This window comes from Channa argus, chromosome 1, assembly GCF_033026475.1.
Source record: "Channa argus isolate prfri chromosome 1, Channa argus male v1.0, whole genome shotgun sequence".
NCBI lineage: Eukaryota > Metazoa > Chordata > Actinopteri > Anabantiformes > Channidae > Channa > Channa argus.
In genome coordinates, this window is record NC_090197.1 from 1,405,726 (window position 1) to 1,432,144 (window position 26,419).

At 40.2% G+C, this 26,419-nt stretch overlaps 1 protein-coding gene and 1 long non-coding RNA gene across 2 annotated transcripts; both read left to right on the plus strand.

Annotated features, from left to right (window-relative positions):
- Positions 1-243: 243 nt before the first annotated feature.
- On the plus strand, positions 244-8,508 carry LOC137099684 (uncharacterized). The gene is made up of 5 exons (XR_010910782.1): positions 244-453; positions 1,096-4,408; positions 4,835-4,959; positions 5,796-5,908; positions 6,705-8,508. It is a non-coding gene; the product is annotated as an uncharacterized lncRNA (long non-coding RNA).
- A 2,546-nt stretch (positions 8,509-11,054) lies between these two features.
- Positions 11,055-26,094, plus strand: LOC137099630 (NLR family CARD domain-containing protein 3-like). The gene is made up of 12 exons (XM_067476728.1): positions 11,055-11,128; positions 14,650-14,744; positions 15,121-15,332; positions 16,116-16,226; positions 18,017-18,095; positions 18,285-18,489; positions 18,735-20,505; positions 20,608-20,781; positions 20,876-21,049; positions 21,678-21,851; positions 21,993-22,039; positions 23,300-26,094. The coding sequence occupies exons 3-12, from the start codon at positions 15,244-15,246 to the stop codon at positions 23,827-23,829; spliced, it is 3,354 nt and encodes a 1,117-aa protein (XP_067332829.1). The 5' UTR covers positions 11,055-11,128; positions 14,650-14,744; positions 15,121-15,243; the 3' UTR covers positions 23,830-26,094.
- Positions 26,095-26,419: the final 325 nt, after the last annotated feature.

Here is a 26,419-nt window from a genome sequence, read left to right on the forward strand (position 1 = left end):
AATAGTTAAATAGTTCATAACATCACAGTTTCCTGATTGGAGTAAATTACACAACAAACTGCAGCTACAAGTTATTTTTATCAAACATTCAAATGAATAAAAATCTGTGAACACATTTGTTTTACTTCCTCAATTTTCTGTGAAGCAGACAGAAGGTTGAACCCTGACAGCAGCATCAGTAAAGTAGATCATGTTACTGCATTTCTCTCTGCCACAGCTAGTAGTTTATACTACGGTAGAAAACAGTCAGTGAAGTTCAGCTACTGTCCGTCTGTCTCAGTCGTCTCAAGATGTCTTCAGATATTTACACCAAACCAGATTTTTCCAAGAAGGTGAGATGCAACAGAAAGGTGGAGGAAGATGGAGGAGAGTGGGAGGAAAGAGAGGTGGATATCTACGAGAACACGTATGATATCAGAGATGATGGCTCTGATATTCAGTCACAGGAAGAAGGTAAGTGATTGGACACAGGTGTAAATCTGCTTTGTTGCTCTGTTCTGTCCACACAGCATCTACTGCACATCTGTTCATCTTGTTGCTCTTCCTGAACTTTCTTTCTTTTATTCTCCATTAAAGGTTTTTTAATGGGCAGTAACTTATTTTCTTATATGATTTGAGCATCTAAGGTTAAAGGATGTTGATGCAAATTATCTCTTTAAATTGTTGATTTTGGACTATACATAAAACTTTATTCAAGCTGAAGTGAAAAAAGAAACATCATGTTCTGCTGACAAACTGCTGACTACATGTAAACTAACACAGGTTTCTGTAGAAAACTCATATTCAGGGGTTTTGTTGCTGAATGTGTTCAGTTTTTGGCTTCAGTCCTACTGGTCACAGTTTAACAGTGAATCAGTTGTCAGATCTGTAGAAGCATCAGCTCTGGTACAGAGTTTTACCACAGAGTGCAACAAACACACAACAGGAAGAAGTGGGAGGTGTAAAGTGACTGTGAGTCAGTTGGACACTTCTGTGGACATTTTGAACAGATGCCAACACAACCACAGACCTGAACCACGATGCTTGTGGGTAAACCACCATGATTAAAGCTGATGATCAGTAACAACCAGCTGCCATGTTGTTTTGTCTCTGTAGGACCACAGACTCAGAATCATCCTCCAGTCCACAGAAAGTCTTTCAGAGGAGCTGCTCTGTGTCTAGCAGTGCTGTGTCTTCTGATGGCGGCTGGGATCATCGTCCTGTCCACATATCGTAAGATAAACTGCTCTGATTGGTTATATGACATATGGACACATCAGTCCCACATTATTTAAAGCCACTGCTCACTGTCATTATTCCACCTCTTCACACTGTCTGTTAACTGAAGCCTTTCTAACAAAACTCCACCGTCAGAAAACAACTGTGTGCAAATGCATCATGAAGCTCAGCTGATGACATGAGATGACTTCACTTTTCTGTGATTTCATCTCAGTCACTATGAGATTGACTTTGATGTGGACTGAAATATTCTCTGAGTAAAGAATAAACTTAAATTTGTTGATAAATAACATGTAAACATAGAAATGTGATATTTGCTGTTTATTTCATAATTTCCCACATTTTGTTCATCAGCTGTTTCACTTCCTTTTTTAACAGAAGTCACAGTTTTGACCTCAGACAAACGAGGAAACTGTATGAAAATATTCCTGTAGCGTGAAGCAAGATCCTGTTCTATTTGCCTGTATCATGAAAGAACCTGCAGAGACGAACTAAGAGCAGAGTCCATGCAGACAGGCAGAGGAAGTCAGTGATTTAAAGAAAAGACAAAAAGGTTCATGAATGATGGAGGTAGAAGCTTCTTACAGTTAAAATACACTGAATATCATTTTTATTAAGCATTGCTGAGGGATGATTCTGAACTGTGGAGCCTCTTTTCACCTAATTATCTTCATCTGCTTGGTGAGAACAAAGACTTTCAAACTCCAGTGGAACCAAATGACATCAAGCGATAACGAGTCAGACAAGTTCATCGTGTCACAGGAAGTGGAATAGACCATGATGTCATTTGTTGTTTGAGGTAAAAGTTGTTCAAATTCCCACATATTAACACCAAACATCAGCTCATTGTGATCCAGCATCATCTCCACCTCTCTCTCTTCTTTGGTATTTTTCACCCTCAGAGTTTCAGCTTTAGCAGTTAAATTGGTTAAACATCACAAAATCAGAAGCTATTGAAGTAACGATATTTCCTCTATAAGAGAAATCATAAACACATTCTGTGACAGATTCTTCTGTTCCTGACATCAACTAAAATACCAAGCAGTAGCTGGGTCACGTGACCAATCAGGTCAGTGCACATGTTTAACAACAGAAATTGTTGAATGTGTGACAGGACAGTGAACTAACCACGTAGAAAAAGGCTCCGACCAGAGCAGGAAGCATTTAGTTTGTAAAAATGTGTGGTGCTGAGCAAACAGACGAGTGATGAGATAATAAAGCCTCATTCAGCTGTTGAGGCTTCACAGCCAGTAGTTTCATGTCATGAAGCCTCATTGAAGAGCTCATTATATCCTAGTGACATCTAGTGGTTGGTTTGTTGCAGCAAACAGATCCTGACGTCACAAACTCCACAAAGCACAGCACAGTTATTATGATGCTGTAGCAGCAGGTGGTGATGCTGACATCACTGAGTTACAATGAACTTACACGCAGGTGTGATAGTGTGAGGGAAGAAAGTAAATTTAGTCATATGGTTAGATAATTAGCAAACAATCAACCAAGATGAGCTATTGAAGAGGTCACAAAGAGGACAAGAGATCATAGGCTGGGTCGTGTTTGGAGGAATGTTTGAGATCACAGCAGGCACTTTGTTGTTACAAGGCCCAAAGCAATGTAGCAGATAGTGAGTCCTGGGGTCGCAAGATCTAAAAGAGGGTAATAAAAGGGTTTTATTGACTTTGTTACTGATATCTTCAGATAATCTAGAAAAGGACAAGAGTGATGACTGCACCTGGTTTCTTCATTTATGTTTTGTGAGTGTGGTTCCTTTCTTGGGTTTAAGTATAAATAGAAGGGGTTTGAGAGATACAAGTCAGAAACAACACTCAACATCCATGTGTTCTTCTCCATGCCGGCATGTATTAAAGTGAGATGGTTCATCACGCTGATTTCTGTCTACAATTCTTCCAAGAGGAAAAATTTCTATTACAATAGACACACACAGTTCTGCTAGTGAAGCTTATATCGTAGCATGAAGACGTGATGCTCTCTGCTAAAAGCTGCCTGACTCAGTGAAGACTGCTCACAAAGAAGTTCACTTAGTTTGAATTTGTTTCGACGTGTTGATGGACTAAAGAGCTAAAAACTGAGTCTGATCTGAGGGTGAAATATATCAGAGGAGAGAGAGAGAACATGGAGGTGGAGATGATGGAGGATGGAGATCAGCGTGATGATGTTGGATCACAAGAAGCTGGTGAGTTTTAGTGATAAGTATTACAACAAATGACATTAGCATCCACCACAGTTCCTGTAACTGCACAGCAAACATGCTGATCTCGTCTGAGTCATCATGACGTCACTTTTTGGTGAAGAGGTGAAAAGCAGATGAAAATAATCAGGGGAAATCGTCCCGAATGAAAATGTTTCTCTCTCTGTCTGTAGAACCACACAGTGAGAAGAAGCTTCCAGCTGTCACAAACAGCAGCTTCAGATCATTTACAGTGTCTCTGTCTGTGAGGAGCTTTATTCTAAACCTTTGGACGTCCTGTTGTCTTAATTAAAGCCTCTTTAAACCACAAAATCTGTTAGAAATCACGGAAACTGCAACAGCAAACACATTTTAACACTGTTGTTAACCTGATTCCTGATTCACTCCAGGAATCACCCGACTGGGAAACACTGGACCTGGCTGGTGCTGCTGCTCTCCAAGCACCAACCATGTGTTCAGTAGCTTTATTCTGGGGCTCTATTGATATAGTTAGATGTTCAATGCCAAAGCTGTTTTTTCCTGATACTGGCCTTTATGCAGTCTCTCTTCTTCAGTGTGAAATGGTTCGTTTGTCTCTGTAGGCTCCACACTTCACCATGAATTCAGTCAGTTAGTGAAATAAACTGTTGCTTTCAGGGATTTGAATCATGGGATTATTTTGGCTGCACTTTCATTTTTGTCTTCATTTGGCAGAAAATGTCTTGTTAAAGCAAAAACTTCTTGTTACCTGCTAGATGAGCTACTATGACTCCATGTGAGAGGTCATCACCCAGCAGGTTAAAGGACAACAGCATTCATTTAAATTCCATTGGTCACATTTGAACATGCTTACATCATAATCATGATGCTGTTTTGTTATGGAGAAGAGTGTTTTGATGTTTTTGATGTGTTTGTGGTTTCGTTGTTTCCCACCAAATGTTATAGTCACTTCAGAAAAGAAGCAACTGGAGAAGAAACTCAACAACCTGAACAACACGTGTGGTAAGTTACAGAATAAAGTGAAAAAGCTCCAGGACAAACTTTGATGTATGAAATGTTTTATAAAATGTTTGAAAATCACCAAGCAAAAGATTCAGCTTCACCTGCACTTTAACACATGACACGTTTGATATAGTTGGTTTTCTCCAGACTCATAGTCAGTGAGTTACAGGGTGAAATAAAGCAGCTGAAAAAGTTGATAAATGTAAAAAACAGACACTAAACACCAGAAATGTTCTAATGTGTTATGACATAAACATGTTTTTACTTTTTCATAGTGTTGTTTCATTTTGTTGCTGACTTTACTTCTAATTATTACAGCATTAAAAACCTCAGAGGGACAATGTTAACAAGGAAATGTATCATTTTGCTAATGATGATGCTTTTTTTGAACAATTGTTTCACATTAAGACAAACTGTGTTTTCAAGAATGGACACGATTTGGAAGCAGTTGTTACTTTAAATCATCTGAGAAGAAAACTTGGTCTAACAGCCAAACAGACTGTGAGAAGAGAGAATCAAATCTGGTGATTATCAACAGCAAAGAGGAACAGGTGAGTGTGTGTGTGTGTGTGTGTGTGTGTGTGTGTGTGTGTGTGTGAGTGTGTGTGTGTGTGTGTGTGTGTGTGTGTGTGTGTGTGTGTGTGTGAGAGAGAGTGTGTGTGTGTGACCTGCTTCCTGTCTGGACACTGGTGGTTTATCTTCCTGGTTTAACAGTTTTCAGGCTGTAGAATTTGAAACCTGTTCATTGATCATTGATTCTAGTAAAGTGACTGTAACTCAACCTGATCTGTGTGTGTGGACTGGATCAGTGTTCAGATCCACTGCTGCTCGTGTACATTCATCATGTTCGGGGGTTTGAACAGGTGGAGATAATGTTCTTTTTCTCTTTTTCTTTTTAAGACTCTGTAGTTTATTTCATCGTTTTATTACTGACATTTACAGCAGAACAGAAAAGTCGTTTATACAAATGTAGTAAAATGTGTTTTAGTGATGAAGAAGAATTTCAAATTAGTTTGATTAACAGAGGAAGAAATGACCAAGTTGCACATGTAAAAAAAGAGCTGTTTATATTCTCTTGATTAGAAATTGAGTTAAATAAAAGGTAAAATTGGGTGATAGAAATCATCATAACCAGGATGAAAACACATTTTTTTTACTGAAACTGAAACTAAAAATGAGAAATCAAATCAACCTTCCATTGATTCAAATACTACTCAGTGGATAAAAAGCCAAAAGCTTTAGAATTTAGAGGAAAACAATAAATTCTGATCAGTCAAAATATTGAAAAGGAGCTGATTTTCATCTGTTTTTGGACTTTGTGTGATTTACACCCTGTGTTGACACAGATTCAGTGCAGAAATGATTATTGTCTTTTCTCAACTATTAGGAGTTTGTCACCAAGCTGAACATGAATGAAGAGTCCTGGATCGGTTTAAAGACCAAATGGACATCAGGAAAATATCAGTGGAATTGGGTTGATGGATCCACACAGACAAAAACGTGAGACCAGTTTGGTTTTTATTACATTTTCATCACAGAATTGAACCATGTGTTATGAGGCAGGACAGTGAACATGTTAAAAATCATTTTATGCTTGTTAGTTGTTGTATTGAATCAAAGTTTGGAAAAAATTTACAGCAAAAGTCTTTAATCAGATAAACGGGTTTAGCTGGATTCTCTTCAGCCCCTTTCAGAATGTGTATGTGTATGTGTGAACACAAACACACAGTTCTTCACCTTCAGTTATTTGTATTTGGCTGATTTCGCGACAGTCGCAGGAAGTGGACGTCATCAACACGCCCACTCACTCACGGTGAATCCTCTGGAGTTTTACCTCCTCTATTCACAAATGAGCTCGGGTGGAGATAATCCGGACTTTGCATCAGGGAGCTGGCTGGTAAAATGTGGGTAATGTCAGGGCCAACAGACTTGGGTGTTTGCGTTCACACAGACACACAGATAAAGTCTGAGAAATGTCTGAATTCCAGTGCATGTCTGAAAGGGGCTCAGGGTCTGTTGGGTTTTCTCTACATATCTGTACAGTCTTGATTTCTGTAAAGAGCCTTGAGACGACCATGTTGTGAATTGGTGACATATAAATAAAGTTGAGATGAAATTTCAATTGAATTTACAGACTGTGTAGTATAACAACACACTATGTGGTGAGTAGGGGATGATTTCATTACACATCTGGGATCAGACCTTTACCCATAATCCTTTGTGTTTTCAGGTTTTAAGTTTATTTAAAGGTGAAAATAATCAGGAGTCTCACAGAAAACCAAATGTTGTCCCACAGGTTCTGGGCAACGAGTCCAGTGGACAATCCCACAGTCTGGACTGCTGCAGTTTGCTGTGATCAACAGGGACAATGGACAACACAGGGATATAATCATGTTAGAAAGTGGATCTGTGAGAAGTAGATTTGCTGCTTCCTCTGATGACAGAGACGTGTGTAGTGTTGGGATGAAGCTGTTTGTCAAACTCTGAAATGTTCTTCCTGATCCTCAGAGTCATCTCACATTTGTTGACTTGTTCATTCTGTGTCACATGTTCATGTTACTTGGTCTAGTTCACCTCAGAATGATGCTCACTGGATCAGTTCTGCAGTAACAAAGTCTAATTCAGTTTGAATGCAGACGTGTGTCTACACATCATGCTGCTTTCTTTAAATGGGAAAATCTTCTCTCTCCTGTTGTTCTCTAATTAGCCATAAACTGTCTACTAGGGACAAACAGTGACGTTGATGCACTTTGTCCTGAATAGTTAAAACAAATGCTAAACAACCTTTTCCTTCAGGCGTCTGCCACCTGTCTGTCCAACACACAGCGTCAGATAATGAGGCTTCTTTACATCCGTTTGCGTTTCGTATTGACACCACAGGTACAATGTGACGTCTCTGTTGGAGGCTCCACGACCTGGAACGACTTTATGTTCACACAAAACTGTGTTAGGTACAAAAGTTCAGAGTAGATCAAGTTATAAGAATAATTAGATGAAAACAAAACGTTACACACAGTGACATCATCACACGCAGTGACATCATCACACGCAGTGACATCATCACACGCAGTGACATCATCACACACATACTTTCTTACTATAGGAACCACTTGCATCACGCTGTGTAACGATTATTACAGAGCACAACATCACTCACTAGAGTCAAACTCTGGTCTCCTGTGATCAAGTTCTTCTTGTACCATCTTTCAAAATTATTAGTGTCTGGGTTTTTATTGTACTTACTGAAAACCTGGACTGGACTAAGCAGCACTTTGATGCCATAGGAGTCAGAACAGGCTGCTCTGTTATTTGACACACAACCAGCACTTTGACTGGTTAACAAAGCAAACATCTTAGCAGCCTTTGGATCACACACTGTTGTCAGGACAAAACACTGTTCACACACTGGCTACATTTTCATGGATTTCTGAAGAACCAGACCAACTCACAGAAGGCCCACAGTGCACCTCTCATCTCTCATCTGTGATCCCAGACGTCAATACTTCAATACCCCAATGCTTTACCACTCAAATACTAAACACACTTTATATGAAATTATGAACAACCTCATGCAGACAACACAGTGAACTGCATGAGAATGTGTTGGTTTCCTCTACATATCTGCATAGTCTTGACCTTGAGATGACTATGATGTGAATTGATGCTATATAGAGCTGAATTTAAATATTGAAGAGAACATCTGATCAAATACTGTTTAAAATACAGTGGAGTCCTGTACTACTGTACTTTCAGCACATTTCAGAGCATGTACTTGGTTCTTTTGCTGGAGTAAATGATTTGAAGCTAAACTTGGAGTGAAGTAGTTTTTTTTATAAAGGAAATATTTGTGTTTTTACTTGTAAATTAATATTTTGTACTTCTACCACCTCTGGAAATAAAACACACTGTGTTGGAGTATTTGTGCTGTTCTTAGAGTCTGAACAGTAATGAAACTTAAAACAGTTTGTCAAACATGAAAAAAGTTCAGGAAGCTGCTTTGTTATACAGTTTATTTATATTTGGTCTGATGGTTGCAGTAATGGAAACATCACACTCTGACCACAGTCGTCATGGTGACCTGTCTAACAGCAGTAAAACTATGTTGCAAGAGATGAAGTTTCAGTTCTTTAAAAATAAAGAAGTATTTCCTGTTTAATTCTGTCTTGTTAATTCTGTGTGTGAACATCTGCACACATTGATATTTCTGACAAAAACCTTCATATTTTTAAACTTATGATCAAAATGACGTTGTCTTCAGTCTTGCTGCCACAGTTTTGTATCAGGTTCAAATCTAAAAACTGGACAACACAGTCTCTTAGTTGAAGTAAAGAAAACCACAAACTGCAGCTACAAGTTATTTTTATCCCACAGTCTCATGAATAAAAAGATGTGTCTGTGGTTTTCTTGTTACTTCCTTGATGTTCTCTAAATGGTTGGACAAAAACCCTGACAGCAACAGAAAAGTAGATTTTATTACTGTATTTACAGCTTCAATAGCAGCGTATGTGAAGTTCAGCCAATGTTCTGTCTCAGTCTCAAGATGTCGTCAGCTATTTACGCCAATCCAGATTTTTCAAAGATAGTCAGATACAACAGTAAGGTGGAGGAAGGTGGAACAGGTTGGGTGGAAAATGACGTGGATATTTCTGATAATCCAGACAGTATTGAAGAGGAGCAGACTGATTTTCAGCCACAGGAAGGAGGTAAGTGGGAAATCATCACTAATCAATAGAAGTAACATATTATTATTTATTTATTAGATCCTAGTGACACTGATGATTTATTAGATCCTTACAGTGACTAATGAACGTAACATGCAGGTCTCTGGACTGTGAGAAAAACCTGGAACACACGCAGGAAACACACACGTGCACGGGAAGAAGATGAAGACTCCACACAAAGGCAACAGCAGCAGGTGGATTAGAACAAGGGACTCATGTCAAACCACTCTTCATGTCTCTACACTGACTTCCTGTAGCTGCTCACATCAGGTTCAAAGCTCTGTCTCTGGCCTACAGGGTGATCACCTCAACAGCTCCTGCTTACAACTCCCTCATTCAGGTCTACAATGCTGCTACAGGCTCAGACTGCTGGGGGACCCACCCCCCAATGCACTGAGCTCCTTTCCTCCTCTTCACCCTCTCTCTTCTCACCACTGTATTAACTCTATGTGTTTTCTCTCGTAGTTGTCTTTGTCCTTCTCTGTCTCCCTCTTTCTGTCTCTTTATGGAGGTGTCCCCAGCTTTGAAGCTGTGTGTTTTCCAGTGTGCAGCTACTGGTCCCACAAACCTGTCCAATGTTTTGTTGCTCTTTTCTTTTTTTCTCTCTTCACGTTCCTCTCACCCCAACCGGTCGAGGCAGATGTCCGTCCACCCTGAACCTGGTTCTGCTGGAGGTTTCTTTCGTTAAAGGGAGTTTTTCCTCTCCACTGTTGCCTATGGCTTGTTCAAGGGGGGATTGTTGGGTTCTCTCTATACATCTTTATAATCTGTAAATTGCCTTAAGATGACTTTGTTGTGAATTGGCGCTATATAAATAAAGTTGAATTGAATTGAACAAAGATCTTGTATGAGTAGCAGTTCAGTCAGGTTTAGCTGCAATAACAACAGTACAACACCACAGAGAGACTCCGCCCCTTTTAGTCCAATCAGAGTGATAGTGACAGTGACATTAATGCACAGGAAATACATTAATTTTGTCTTTTCTAAAGCAGAATTTATTTGATGTTTTTGGTCTGTTTCTTGTTTTGTTGTTTGTTACTAGATATTCTGCTGAAATTTGAAAGAGAAAAGCAAAATTAAGGTAAGAAATATTTCTAAATAAACTGGAACATTCTATAATAATCCATGCTACCTCTATAACTTTTAGTTTTTCTCTTTAGTTTTTATTTATAATCACAGCCAGTTACAGGATAAACAGCTGACAGGAAACAATGAAAGTTGCAAAATTCTTAGTTTTATTTTCTTTATTTGTTATGATAAAAAAAACTAATTAACAGTCTTTAGATTGAGTTATAATTATTTTATGATGAATGTGCCTTTATGTTCAGTTGTTTCATTTTGTTGAACATGTTGAACAAAAGCAGCAGATTAAGATCTTATTTTACACAGTGACACTACAGATCAACATCATTCTGATACTGAATGACATGAAATCTGTCTTTAAACATTTGTTTGACATTAAGGGAAGTTGTGTCCTGAAGGATTGAAAAGATTTGGATCCAGTTGTTACTTTAAATCTACTGGGAAGAAAAGTTGGTCTGAGAACAGAACAGACTGTGTTCAATATGGTTATGGTAAGTTAGAACTCGTCAGTGACACTGGGCCTGAACTTTACTAATAAGCTAAATTCATATTTCATGTCAGCTTTTATTATTCATATTTTACTGTAAATCATTGTACAAAACCTACATTTACAACATTACAATCTTAAATACATTTACGTTTTAAAAAGTTGCTGTGTGCTTTGTCTGAGAACCTTGAAACTTCAAACCTTTTTCAGCCTAACCAGAAAAAAACATCTCACAGTGTCAAAGTGTTTTGTCAGACAAAAACACTATATAGTCCACTAAATATTTAATATCCTATAAAGTCAGTAGGAACTAGTAATCAGTTATTTGCTCCAGACAAGCTTCCTGGTTACTTCCTGTTTCCTGTAGTTAGTTCTTACTTTCTCTTTCTCCGTGTTGTGGCGCAGATCTTTTCTCCGTGTGAATCTTTGGTAAGTGACAATTTCAGTGTGTAAAAGATTCTCAGCTGCAGTTTGATGGACTGTAAAAAGCACAAGTTGAAGGTTTGTCTGTGTGAAAAGCTGCTGTCAGCTAACAGTTAGCCACCGTGTTCAGGTGAGGAGCCAGTAGTAGAAAGTTGTCAGGAAGTCTGCGGACTCGAACCAGCGGCGTATTGGTTTCTGCAGAAGCAGGTAAACTGTACATTTGTCCCCCAGATTTGATTGAAGTGGCCGTGCAGCAAAGGGAAGAACGAAGCCACATGTAACACTACTCTTCTATATTTAGCACTAGAGTCTAGTGTGAACGAAGGTCGACATTAGCTGCTTAGCTAATGAGGGTTGTTTAGCTCGCTGGGTGAGCTACTGTGAGGAAAGCGTATTACGTCACTTCCTGTTTCTGCACACTCTCGGGTTTCTACTAAAGGGCTGTTTACTGATTGATTGCAGCTCTTATTTTACTAAAATTAGTGATTTTCTCCACACAATAATTATTACTTGAGTCGTGACATACGCTTGTTATTACACAAGCACCTGCTCTTGTAAAACATAACCAGCTAACATGAACTAATTCCACATTTGACCTATTTTAGCTTCGTTAGCTTAGCAGTTATCCATTAGCAAAGGCTTCTCTGTCTCCCTCTGTTTCTCCTTCTCTCACTTGCTCGCTGTGTCTCATGTTCAGTTTTTCCTCTGCCTCCTTTAGTGATAATGGTTTTTGTAAGAAGTGTAAGGTTTTTGCAGCTTTGGAGGCGAAGCTCACGGAATTGGAAGCGCGGCTCCGCTCCATGGAAAACAACTCCGCTAGTCAGGCCCCAGTAGCTGGTGCGGGTCAACCTAGCGTAGCCCCCGCTAGCTGTCCCCCAGCAGTTCCCACCAGTCGGCGGTAGATTATTATTCACGTGGGAGTTAATGACGCCCAATTACGCAAATCGGAGGTCACTAAAATGATCGTTGAATCGGTGTGTAACTTTGCCAAAACAATGTCGGACTCCGTAATTTTCTCTGCCAAATCTGACCAGTGACGACATGTAGACCCGCATGTCGTCATTCAACCGCTGGCTGTCTAGGTGGTGTCCAGCAAACGATGTGGGCTACATAGACAATTGGAAACGTTTTTGGGGAAAACCTAGGCTGATTAGGAGAGATGGCATCCATCCTACTTTAGATGGTGCAGCTTTCTTATCCAGAAATATGGCTGGTTTTATTAAACAATCCAGAGTTGAGCCTAGGATGCAGAGATCCTGTCCTACACGTCTCTCTGCAGTGTCCTTACAACCGTCACCCCCCCAAAACTCCCACATACCTATAGAGACTGTGTCTGTTCCCCGACCTAAATTAAATAAACTAAAAACGACAATAGGAGGAGTTAATAAAAGGTAACCTTATAAAAGTTAAGAATACTCCTCTTACAGAACAAAACCCCAAAACTATTAAATGTGGATTATTAAATATCAGATCTCTCTCTTCTAAATCTGTTAGTAAATGACTTAATAAATGATCATCAATTCGATTTATTTTGTCTCACTGAAACCTGGTTGCAGCAGGAAGAATATGTCAGTTTAAATGAGTCATATTAATTATCATGTTCCTAGAAGCACAGGCCGAGGTGGAGGAGTTGCAGCAATCTTCCATTGTAGCTTATCAATAATTCCTAGACCTAAACATAGTTATAACTCATTTGAGAGTCTTACTCTTAGCCTTTCACACCCAAACTGGAAAACTCAAAAACCACTATTATTTGTTATCGTGTACCGTCCTCCAGTCCCTTATTCAGAGTTTTTGATTGAATTTTCTGATTTTCTATCTGATTTAGTGCTTAGTACAGATAAAGTCATTATAGTGGGTGACTTTAACATTCATGTAGATGCTGACAGTAACTGTCTGAGCACTGCGTTTAATTCATTATTAGATTCAATTGGTTTTTCCCACAATTTAAATAAACTCACTCACTGTTTTAATGAATGGCATTGAAACAGATGATTTAACAATATTTCCTCACAACTCTCTTCTGTCTGACCATTTTTAATAACATTTGAATTTACAATAATGGACTATACAGCAGTTAGGGGAAAATTCCACTATAGCAGATGCTTAAGTGAAAAAGCTGTCAACAAATTTAAAGAAATTATTCTTTCATCATTTGCTTCACCATATGTCAATACAATGGAAAGTAGCCACCTTAATGTTACTCCTGCACAAGTTGATTTTTTTTTTAAAACTTATTTTTACTTCTAAACTCAGACAAAACTGAAGTCATAGTATTTGGGCCCAAAAATCTCAGAGACATGATGTCCAACCATATTGTTTATCTAGATGGCATAAGTCTGGCCTCCAGTACTACTGCAAGGAACCTTGGAGTTATGTTTGACCAGGATTTGTCCTTTACCCCAGATATAAAACAAATCTCTAGAACAGCCTTCTTCCACTTACGGAACATTGCCAAAATTAGGAGCATCCTGTCTCAAAGTGATGCTGAAAAACTAGTCCATCCATCTGTTACTTCTAGGTTGGTAATTCTCTACTTTCAGGATGCCCCAGTAACTCTCTAAAGAGAAAAAGAATTGGCGCTATATAAATAAAGTTGAATTGAATCTAACCTGTTAATTTGAATCTTCATATTTCCCATGTGTTATTGCTGCTAATTATTGGTGTGTGTGCACGTTTGATGGTTGGAATACAATAGATTTTTGTATTTGAGTTACTTTAGTTCCACTAATGCTGATGTATTATTACACATGTAGCTGCAGAAAGTATTTCAAAGTCATTAAAAGTGGCTCCACTTATAGCTGTTCCTGTTCTTGTTCCACACCAAGTCTCTATAGTAACACTGATCTTCCTTCTTAGTTTGAAATTAGTTTTAGAAACAAAATATTTGCACCTAATTTGTCATAGTTTGTTGAACATATCTGGAATAAACTTGTACATTTATCTGAAAACAGTCTTTATGTTCACAATCTGTGAACAGATTTATGTCTGTTACATCCTGTAGAAAAACTGTGACATCCCATCTCCAACAGTCAGTATGTGACAATTGTTATCTCGTACAGTTGGACACAGTCTCTGATAGAGGTGGTAGCTGTGATCACACTGTCACTGGGTGGAACATAAACAGCACATAAAATAATGCATCCACATTCTCTCTGTAGGTAACATGGTCTTAAACTCAGGCTCAGCAATTCAGTGTCGGGCTGCACAGTGTCTCTCTTACCGTATGTTGTCAGCACCACCTGTCATTCAGATAGATCCACACTCCACCTCCTCTAACTTTGCCTGAGTCATCTGTCCGGTCCAAACGAATCAGGGAGAAGCCTTCTACCTCACAGATCTGGAAAAGACTGATAAAGATACATTTCTGTGAAAATCATGGCAACAATCACAGTATTCATAGGATTCAGAGTTCATCCACTTTCCTCTTCAGGAAGTGTATGTGTCTAAGCAAAGTAGAAGGCATCAGTGGTTTATTTCCTCTTCTGAGATGATGTTTGATTCCTCCTCTCTTTCCCCTCCACCAGTCTCTCTGACTCCTTGTGGCCTGCTGTCCTCTAACCAAACCTAACCAAAGGCTGGTACGTCACTGATTGGACTGAGCAGGACATCACAGCTGCAGGTCAGCAGCTGGCTTCTGCTGCTAGAAGTTGTCCAGGTTATCGAGAACTGTTCGAGAATAATCAGTCCCAGAAACACACACTTGATTAGACCTGCCATTCCCAAAGCTCATACTATTAAAACAATCAGTCAATCAGACTAAAATAGATAATAAGAATAGTAAGAATATCCCCTGTTAGCCGAGCGAGTGTCGAGCCTGAGTCGCTGCTGAGCAGCACCAACAGATGTCAACAGTCACTGACCTGATCACAATAATTAGCACAAATAACAGGAAAATAGTCCACAAGCCTTGATGAATAATAACAAGGTCTAATTTGAAGGATGTTCAATAAAACTTTACATTGTTCATTTCTCTCTGATCTTCTCTGTGTTTCCAGCTGAAGCTCCAAAGTCTCTGTGACTGGATGTGAATTCAGCAACTGAGCAGCTTCAAGGGAACATTGTCAGTGTTGTTGCTGTAAAGACTGAGCTCAGCTCTCCCAGCAGGTGTGGACTCTGCTATGAATCAGTGTGAGGACAGAGAGGAGGGAGTCCCTCCCTCTAAAACCACTCTGTGTGGGGGACATGAGAGCCAGACCAAAGACCAGAGGTGAGATGAGGATCTCTAACTGTCCATGACTCTTGTCCATGTCAAATCAGTCCACCATCATTATTCCCACTCACTGTCACATCTGCCACTCGGCTCCTCAATAACAGCTTAGAAGAACTAATCATCAACTACTAACTGTCTTAGTTAACAAAGAGCCAACCACTGATTAGTCAACTAAGCAACTAAGATGAGACAGCATCTTTCATCAGATTCCATGTTGATGAACAGGAGAACGTTCCTCATCCACTGTCTTCTTACTGACTTTCTATCTGCTTCTAACATTTCAGCTGCTGACAGTCTGCTCACAATTCATCTGCTTTCAGCTTCAAACTACTTTTCATTTGTCTCTTGTTTGTTTGGATCAGGATGAAGAAGCAGAGACCAGACTCTGCTGAACCCAGCTGGGTCTCTATGAAGAGTGATGGGTCTATGAGTCAAATTATTGATTTTAAAGATGAACAAGCTCCTGGTAAAAGGTAAGAATTTCAACGGTTATTTTTATAGTTTATAAAAATTTGTAATTATTTGACTCTGGAGAAAAATAATATTTAATTGGTCCAGAACTTGGGATCGGCACCAAGGTGAATGAGCGGGTCCAAACCTAGTGGGGTGGGATTCAAACCCACGGCCTTCTGCATCCCAACCAAATTAAATGGCCTCCATTTAATTAAGTCAAGTGTCAGCAACATACCAAAAACAGGAAAACTACAAAAAAACTACAAAGAATTCATCTGGTTTCAGCTTCAAACTACTTCGCATTTGTCTCTTGTTTGTTTGGATCAGGATGAAGAAGCAGAGACCAGACTCTGCTGAACCCAGCTGGGTCTCTATGAAGAGTGATGGGTCTATGAGTCAAATTATTGATTTTAAGCATGAACAATGTGCTCGTGAAAGGTAAGAATCTCAAACTGGACTAGGGATTTATTTGGGTGTGGAGAGAATAATAATAATGAATTTACTCCAGAACTTTACTGAACTTCCTGCTTTGATAACTGCTGATCACTGTCACTATCAACTCTCCAGCTGTTGGTGGTAGTTTACACATAACCCTGACAGGACAATGTGCACGTGTGTGTGTCAGTGAACTGAACACTTACACTTAATCCAGTACCTTCTTTATGTTAAGGATTGGGGCAACACGTCGATATAATCGATTAAAAAAACAAAACAACAAAGACATTGATTTACGAAACGTGCGTCGACACATTAATGCTACACAGATTCTGTGAGATTAATGAATAAGAAAATAAACTTGTGGAGCAGCTTCTTCTCTCTGAGTCTGAGTGAGGACGGAGCTCAGCCAAGTGTCCCTGTCTGCAGCAGAGAGGGACAAAGCTCAGGTAAAGTCAAAGTTACTCTTTAACTCGACCGGACAACATCAGTTTAAGCACGAGCGTAAAAATGCTCCGTAAATTAACAATCTATAAGAGGAAATGATCAAAACACTCGTTAAACGATCATAAATGTGCAGAAAAGTGATGATTTCAGCTGTGACCACAGTTCCTCATCCACTGCCATGTGTTCACCACAACAAGCTTGTTGGTTAATCACTAACTGCTACAAACACGTTAGTTTCCATCCACTTAAAGCTGGAAGTCATCAAAAGCTGGATGTGCTGCACTTAATGCACTAACTGTTCAACCTAATGTGCCACAGGTTCTGGTGGACACTGAGACAGTCACAGTCCCAAAGCAGACAGGACCCTGTAGCTGTCAGCAGCAGACAGAGGAGGACAGGGATCAGTGATAGGGACTGATTTCATGTTCATTCTTCTATTCTGTTACAGTAACTGAACTGTTTACTGAGGAAATGGAGATGCACCACATTCCTTTAACTTGAATGGAACAAACTCCTGCTTTACGTCCAACTCTTGGCCTATTTTTAGTCGTCCTTTAAAGTTTCTATTTTCTCTCCAGAGTTCAGCAACAGAGCTCAGAGGTTCACAGTGATCAGCCTGATCTAGTCTGACCAGCTGCTCATCTCCCTTTCTATCACCTTCACAGTTGTTGGTGGCAACACAACTTTAGTCATAACCCTGACAGGACAATGTCCATGTGAGCTTTCGTGAACTGAAGACTTAGACTTTATCCAGTGTCTTGTTTGTGTCACATAACATCTGCAGTTTATTAAGGTTGATTCCAAATACTGTTATCACAGTTCAGACGTTTACAGCACAAACAATTTGTATTGAGTCAGCAACAAACCGAAAACTACAACTGAGATTCAGTCAAAAATCATCTCTTTTTTTAGCTTTCAAATACATTATAAATAAATTTGTCACTTGTTTATCAGGATGAAACACATCTCAGTCTCCATGAAGACTGACAGGTTTAAGATTCATTCTATTGACTTTAAAGATGAACAAGCTGCTGATGGAAGGTAAGAATTTCAAACTGAATCCTGACATTCAGAAGTTCATGCAACTGACCTGTAAAGCAAACAAGACCTTTTTGTCCTTCAATTACCACCTTCAGGCTTAAAAGACAAGAAACATCTTTTAATATGTGCAGGATATACAGGTTTACACCCTGTCCACATTCAGCCACTGTACTGCAAATTTTACTCAGTGTTTCCCATTTGTCCTGAAGTGAAGGTGTCCACCAGGTGTCCACATGAACACTTACTTTTTACTCACTTTGTTTATAAGTCATTACATTTCCTTAAAGTTTCTATTTTCTCCCCAGAGTTGAGCAGCAGAGCTCAGAGGTTCACAGTGATCAGTTTGCCCAGCAGGATAAACCAGACCTGGACTCCATATTTATGGTCTGTACATGTCCAATCACACTTTGACTATGAACTACATAAAACCCAGACTGAATGTTCAACAACCATTCAGGTCCTAACAGAGTCCATGCTGCTGTGTTCAGACCAGCAGGTCTTCAGACTGACAGATGAATCACATGTTGTCTTCTACCAGTTTCAATGAAATGTTCACTTCTCATTCTGTTCCAGCTGCTGGAGGACAACATTGTCACTTTTGTGAAGAACCAGCTGAAGGAGATCCAGAGGGTCCTGAGACTAGATTATCCAGAATGGTCAGAGAGTCAGAGGGAGGATGAAGAGCAGAGGAGGAGCAGCAGAGAGTCATTTGTGAAGATCACAGTGAACTTCCTGAGGAGAATGAAGCAGGAGGAGCTGGCTGACTGTCTGCAGAGCAGTAAGAGGATTTGAACAGATTTAACATGATGGAAAGAGGAAATGGAAACAGCAGGAGAGAGGTTTCCATTTCCAAACTCTGCTGTAAATATGCTGCACACATCTGTATCAGATCAGAGGCTGTTTGTCCTCCACTGATGATAAAACTGATGGAGGAAGAAAAACTCTACAGACACTTAAAAGTTTAGATTCTCTGATTTTCTGAAGGATCCACTCACTGATTTCATTTGTTCTTTGTTCATTCAGGAATTGATGCTGCAGTGTGTCGTCGTAAACTCAAGTCTAACCTGAAGAAGAAGTTCCAGTGTGTGTTTGAGGGGATCGCTAAAGCAGGAAACCCAACCCTTCTGAATCAGATCTACACAGAGCTCTACATCACAGAGGGAGGGACTGGAGAGGTCAATGATGAACATGAGGTCAGACAGATTGAAACAGGATCCAGGAAACCAGACAGACCAGAAACAACCATCAGACAAGAAGACATCTTTAAAGCCTCACCTGGAAGAGATGAACCAACCAGAACATTGATGACTAAGGGAGTGGCCGGCATTGGGAAAACAGTCTTAACACAGAAGTTCACTCTGGACTGGGCTGAAGACAAAGCCAACCAGGACATACAGTTCACATTTCCATTGACTTTCAGAGAGCTGAATGTGCTGAAAGAGAAAAAGTTCAGCTTGGTGGAACTTGTTCATCACTTCTTTCCTGAAACCAAAGAAGCAGGAATCAGCAGGTTTGAAGAGTTCCAGGTTGTGTTCATCTTTGACGGTCTGGATGAGTGTCGACTTCCTCTGGACTTCACCAACAATGAGATCCTGACTGATGTTACAGAGTCCACCTCGGTGGATGTGCTGCTGACAAACCTCATCAGGGGGAACCTGCTTCCCTCTGCTCGCCTCTGGATAACCACACGACCTGCAGCAGCCAATCAGATCCCTCCTGAGTGTGTTGACATGGTGACAGAGGTCAGAGGGTTCACTGACCCACAGAAGGAGGAGTACTTCAGGAAGAGATTCAGAGATGAGGAGCAGGCCAGCAGAATCATCTCCCACATCAAGACATCACGAAGCCTCCACATCATGTGCCACATCCCAGTCTTCTGCTGGATCACTGCTACAGTTCTGGAAGATGTGTTGGAAACCAGAGAGGGAGGAGAGCTGCCCAAGACCCTGACTGAGATGTACATCCACTTCCTGGTGGTTCAGTCCAAACTGAAGAACATCAAGTATGATGGAGGAGCTGAGACAGATCCACACTGGAGTCCAGAGAGCAGGAAGATGATTGAGTCTCTGGGAAAACTGGCTTTTGAGCAGCTGCAGAAAGGAAACCTGATCTTCTATGAATCAGACCTGACAGAGTGTGGCATCGATATCAGAGCAGCCTCAGTGTACTCAGGAGTGTTCACACAGATCTTTAAAGAGGAGAGAGGACTGTACCAGGACAAGGTGTTCTGCTTCGTCCATCTGAGTGTTCAGGAGTTTCTGGCTGCATTTTATGTACATTGTATTTTCAGTTTTGGAATTGATCTGCTGTCTAAACCACAATCAGTTTATACACCCACAGCTTTCTACCAGAGTGCTGTGGACAATGCCTTACAGAGTCCAAATGGACACCTGGATTTATTCCTCCGCTTCCTCCTTGGTCTTTCACTGCAGACCAATCAGACTCTCCTACGAGGCCTGCTGACCCAGACAGGAAGTAGATCAAAGAACAATCAGGAAACAGTCCAGTACATCAAGAAGAAGATCAGTGAGAATCTGTCTGCAGAGAAAAGCATCAACCTGTTCCACTCTCTGAATGAACTGAATGATGGTTCTCTAGTGGAGGAGATCCAACAGTCCCTGAGATCAGGACGTCTCTCCACAGATAAACTGTCTCCTGCTCAGTGGTCAGCTCTGGTCTTCATTTTACTGTCATCAGAAAAAGATTTGGACGTGTTTGACCTGAAGAAATACTCTCCTTCAGAGGAGGCTCTTCTGAGGCTGCTGCCAGTGGTCAAAGCCTCCAACAAAGCTCTGTATGTGCACATAGACTATTTCAGATTAAGTGGATTGTTGTTGGCATGACAGAAAACTAATGTTTGTAACTGGTTTCTTTTGTTTTACTGGATTATTTTTAGACTGAGTGACTGTAACCTCTCAGAGAGAAGCTGTGAAGCTCTGTCCTCAGTTCTCAGCTCCCAGTCCTCTAGTCTGAGAGACCTGGATGTGAGTAACAATGACCTGCAGGATTCAGGAGTGAAGCTGTTGTCTGCTGGACTGAAGCAACATCACTGCAGACTGGAAACTCTCAGGTCAGTTTACAGCAATTTTTTAAAGTTTCCCCATTAAATTGTTTTAGTGTTTCTATATCTGAACTTTCTTTTAATTGCTAAAAATCTACTTCAGACTGAGTGGCGGTAACCTCTCAGAGAGAAGCTGTGAAGCTGTGTCCTCAGTTCTCAGCTCCCAGTCCTCTAGTCTGAGAGAACTGGACCTGAGTAACAATGACCTGCAGGATTCAGGAGTGAAGCTGTTGTCTGCTGGACTGAAGCAACATCACTGCAGACTGGAAACTATCAGGTCAGGATTCAGATTTTTGTAAACAGTCATTTGACAAGCTATCGTGATGAAGAGGTTTGCTGACTCAGCAGATTGTCAGTGGGTAATGTTTTTGTTCTAACCACAGAAACTTGACTTGTTTGTAAAGTAAAGTTTCTCAACTATATTCAGCTGGACTCCACGAGTTTGGTCTGAAGAGAATAATCCCCACAACCAATAAAATATCAATAATTGAAGTGGACACAGATGAACTAATGGAGAGCGTTTACTTCGGACTAACTACAAGGCTCCAATGTCATTGTATTATTGCCAGAAATGAAAGGAACAAATGATGGACATTAGTTACTATAACACACATGAGATTCTGCAGATCATAAGCAGGAAAATATGTTTTCACTTGTGTAGCAAACTCCTCTGACCTCTCCAGTATCCTTGCAAAGGCAAAGAGCAGGTCCACAACCTGACTTGGTTCCATGACCCACCTTAATTCTAGTTTCTACAGTTGGCTGTTTAGTTGGTAAAAAGGTGGAGCATGAATTTGAATGATGACATTTTATAGCCTAGATTTAGTTTATGGTTTATGGTCTCCAGCAAATGAATAAAGTCAATGTGTGTGTGTGTGTGTGTGTGTGTGTGTGTGTGTGTTTAGTCTGTCAGGTTGTCTGATCACAGAGGAAGGTTGTGCTTCTCTGGCCTCAGCTCTGAGCTCCAACCCCTCCCATCTGAGAGAGCTGGACCTGAGCTACAATCATCCAGGAGACTCAGGAGTGAAGCTGCTGTCTGCTGGACTGGAGGATCCACACTGGAGATTGGACACTCTCAGGTATGGACAGATGGACAGACAACAGCAGCTCTCACACTGTTTCTCTGTGTCTCTGACTAACTGAGGAACTCTGGTTCATGTTTAATGGTGGAGATGAGTGAAGGTGGATGAAGCTGATTCTGACTTTGTCTCTTCCTCCAGGTTGGACCATGGTGGACCACAGAGACTGAAACCTGGTCTGAGGAAGTGTGAGTGTGTTTTAAGTTTGATTCCTGAGAACACAGCTGCACATGTTCCACTAGATTTGAAGCTTTTCTTGACTGAAGAACAAAGATGAATTTCTCCAGAGTTTCATTCAGGATTTAGCTTCTGTTTTTTGTCCGTGTGGCTGGAAAGATGTTAGAATTCAATCAATCAATTTCAAATCCACAAACACAACAAAGTTAACACAGTGATCCAACAAAACTAAGAAATACATTTTATTAACAGTGGAGCCAACAGAAAGTGAACTTTGTTTCTTCTGAGTCTTTTTACTGTCACTGTCTTTATACAAGAGTTTTGTTACCTTCAGGTGCTGCTCAGTAACTAGTACTTCACAGGTTTGACCAGTGGAAGTTGTGTTCAAGGACCCCTCACTTTCTTCTCAGTGTGTTTAATAAATCAGAGCTAAGGTGGCTTGTAGCAGAGTATGTGGTGGAGAACATGCGGACAGAATCCTCATTAGCCACATTCAGACCAAGTTGATTCAGTCAAAGACTGAAGAGGTGAGTTTTTAGCTGCAGTTCATTTGGTCTATAAAGGAAGGAGGTTTAACTTCTGGCTCTGTGAGGAGGACACATGAATGTTTGGGTCGTCTGTGTGAGAGCACTGGTGCTGACCTGTCATGAAGAGCATTAGAAATATGTGATTTGTAGGTGATATATCAGTGTTTTACTAATTGAGGTTTTGTACTTGGTACATTTACATTTAGTCACTTAGGTGTGATGTCACTTTATTAGGTACCTGTACAATCCAAAACGGTAACTCGGCCGGAGATTCAAAACATATATACAACATATACCAGTGTGTGGATATTGAAACATTTTCAAATATTCAGTATAGACATGTATTGATAAATCAATACTATTGACAACACTAATACAGACACCAGGAAAAAGTTTGCAACAGCTTTAAAACACATTGAAACATCTGTGTTTAAAGATGAAGCTTCACTAAACACCAGGAGGAGAAAAATAGACTTCAAGTGGAAAAAAACACAGGTGTTCCAGAGTTGACTTGTGTCTAATGTGTGTATGATGTGGATTTCATTGATCCATTTCATAAAATGCTCAAGTGGATTGTTGTTCTAACTGGATTGTTGAATTTCACTTGAAATGGAGTCAAACATTCTTCACAGTTGAAGATGAAATGGAAGTTGGAATGATTTACTTTCAGTCATTGTCAGTAAAGTTGCTGATAAATCAACAGATGATAAACTGCAGCTGTTTGTGTCTTGTTCTCTCCATCAGATGCCTGTGAACTGGAACTGGACCCAAACACAGTAAACAGAAAACTACAACTGTCTGACAACAACAGGAAGGTGACACATGTGTGGGAGGATCAGTCATATCCTGATCATCCAGACAGATTTGACTTCTGGCCTCAGCTGCTGTGTAGAAATGTTCTGACTGGTCGCTGTTACTGGGAGGTCGAGTGGAGAGGAACAGTTTATATATCAGTGAGTTACAGAAGAATCAGAAGGAAAGGAAACAGTGAAGACTGTGTGTTTGGATGGAACAATCAGTCCTGGAGTCTGAGCTGCTCTGATATTGTTGGCTACTATGTCTGGAACAATAAGATAAAAACACCCATCTCCTCGTCCTCTGTCTCTCACAGAGTAGCAGTGTATGTGGACTGTCCTGCTGGCTCTTTGTCCTTCTACAGTGTCTCCTCTGACAAACTGATCCACCTCCACACCTTCAACACCACATTCACTGAACCTCTGTATCCTGGGTTCTGGATCTGTCCTGGTTCCTCATTGTCTCTGTGCAGTGTGTAGGTGTGAGAGTGTCTCCTGTGGACAGAAACTCTGCTGACTGAAGATCAGCAGCTGAAATCAAAGTTCCCTCTGTTCACCATCACACACACTCTGCACCATTGATACTTGGACTTAAGAGAAACATTTGGATGGTTCTTTCATTACTGCCAATCATTTAGGTTGGTGTCAGGTTTGTGTTGATGATGAAGAAAATGTGTTCACTCTTGCACCAAGTCATCCACACTGTCCACCCTGAGTGTTTGTGTTTTCCTAATTAGAACTTCAGCACTAACAGCAAAGAAACAGAAAAAGAATGGGCAGGATGCACAGACTGTGATCCTGCCTCCGGTAGAAGTAGGAGAATAATGACCACTCTGATGTGGACGCTCGACTTGTGTGGTTAGTGTGGAGCAGAGTTGTGTTGTTGCTCCTAACTCCATGAATATATGATGTGGGACATCACAGCCTTTGACCTGCTTCTAACAGGAAAGAAGCATTTGGTCAGAAAGCAGCTGCCAAGGATTCAAAGATGAAACATGGAGATGAGTTGACCTGAGAGAAAATCTACAGCACAACAATTTACAGCAGTGTCTTCATCTAAAAGCTGTTTCCACTCTCATCAATTGCTGTGTCCAGATGGTTCAGAAGAGCAAAACCTAAGCCATAAAAAGCAACAGATATTTGTCCTATATTGGTTTAAACTGCCCTGAGAGTTTCAGCTTCATATATTTCATATAATGTTGCTTCATTAAAGAAGAAAATCAGCAAGTCTGTGTGCGTCTCCTTTTTGGATTTACTAAAAGTTCATAAGTTGCTGGCACCAGGACAAGCTGATGTGCTTGAGGTGTTTTTTGTAAGTTGAATCCACTGACAGGATTCCACCTTTAAACAGCAGAACTCCTTATAATTTTAGCTGCCTTACTTAAGCTTCACACTGAGGTGTGACACTTTTAAACTTTCCACAATTTCCAGCTCTTTTCAGGTAAAAACTGCTGCCATGTGCATGAGAGGATGTGGTGCAAATCCAGAAAGTTCCTTTGCTCTTGCTGAATATCAGAGTTTGCTTGTGTCTTTTTCTCACCGTCAACAAGGCAAAAACTGAATAGTACCAGGACAAACTTAACACCACTGACACCAGGAAGCCAGATGTAGACGTCCTGCTAACATCATCAAGCAACACTTTACTCTTCTCTCGACATCTCCATCCTCCTCCTCTCTGACTGCTCACATGCCAAAGACTTGTTGCTTTTGAACCAGATGGGCATAGTCAGTATTGTCTCTAGTAAAGTGTAACCACACTTTTGAAGGTTCAGTTCTCTGTGTGTCTGTGCTGCCCCTGGTTTTGCCTCTGCCCCTCACACACAGGCTCAGACAGACCTCTCTGGACTTGAAATAGCAAAAACAGATAAATGTCTTAACACGTGCAAGTTAACTGTTAGTCTGCAATAATGAGTAATGAGAAATTGATTTTCTTAATTTCTTCAGTACTGATATCAGAACTGATCATGTTGAAGCTTATTGATCCTGGTTTTTAATTATTTACATTTTCATTTAGTCATTTAGCAGAAGCTTTTATCCAAAGCAACTTACAAGTGAGGTACAAGGCAGCAAGAATCTAAGTCAAGCAGATCAAAGCAAAGTCCAATCAGAAAAGTGTTAAGATTTCACGAGATGCAAGTGCGAGAAAGAGCAGAAAGGAAGTGTTTTTTTAGCTGCAGGTCTCCTTTAATCCTGGGCTACAGGACCCATTTCTAGATTTAACTTCATATCCTGTATATCCATCATAGTTATTTAATCTTATTCACTGTGGGTTTTTTTGTACTCTTGACCTTGTTGTTTCATTGTGTTTCCCTCTGATGAACACGGCCGTTGTGCTGGAGCTGCGGTTCAAGTCAAACTTCATGGAAGAGACTGACTTGATCCCAGTTATCAAAAAACAGAGCAGTAGATAACAGGAGTCATTTAAAAGTTAATTGTTACAGCCGCTAAACAAACACACAAAACATGCTTAACCCACAGGAAAACCACATATTTCAAGACTGCATATAAGTACTGTGAAGCTAATACACACATTCACTGTGCTTCATAAAAGTCTTTCTTATCATGAATCAGTACGTTAAAAACCTTCAGTCTCTGTTTATAGGATTTAACATTTTATAAAATGCAGCAACACAGTTCAAAGAATTTAGAATATGAGCACTGTAGAAATGAATTCCTCACATCCTACACGGCATCAGCCTGCGGCCTCTGCATTATTACGCTCGTCTGTGCCTTGGTTGTTGTCCAGTCCACTGGGTGACGTAATGTTCAACTTTGTCAAACAAACCTGAACTAGACTCGGACATTTGTGCAGTCAGCAGATGAAAATTCAATACTGTGTAAATATGTTTTCTTAGTGCTGTACTTGTACTTTTATACTTTGAGTGCATTTTTATAGCATGTACTTAGTACTTGAGTAAAGACAGTGAAGTAGTACTTCTACTTTTAAAGGAGTGTTTTTTTTTTATTGCAACCTCTTGCACTTTAAGTTTTGAACTGAGTTTGTGTACATCTACCACCTCCGGCTACAAACTCTGCCATGAATTCAGATTGTGTCATAGTAAATATTCTT

Coding starts and splice junctions, on each gene's coding strand:
- LOC137099630 (XM_067476728.1), top strand. CDS start 15,244: ATGAATCAGTGTGAGGACAGAGAGGAGGGAGTCCCTCCCTCTAAAACC. Junction 15,333..16,115: donor AGCCAGACCAAAGACCAGAG/GTGAGATGAGGA, acceptor TGTTTGGATCAG/GATGAAGAAGCAGAGACCAG. Junction 20,506..20,607: donor AAAGCCTCCAACAAAGCTCT/GTATGTGCACAT, acceptor GATTATTTTTAG/ACTGAGTGACTGTAACCTCT.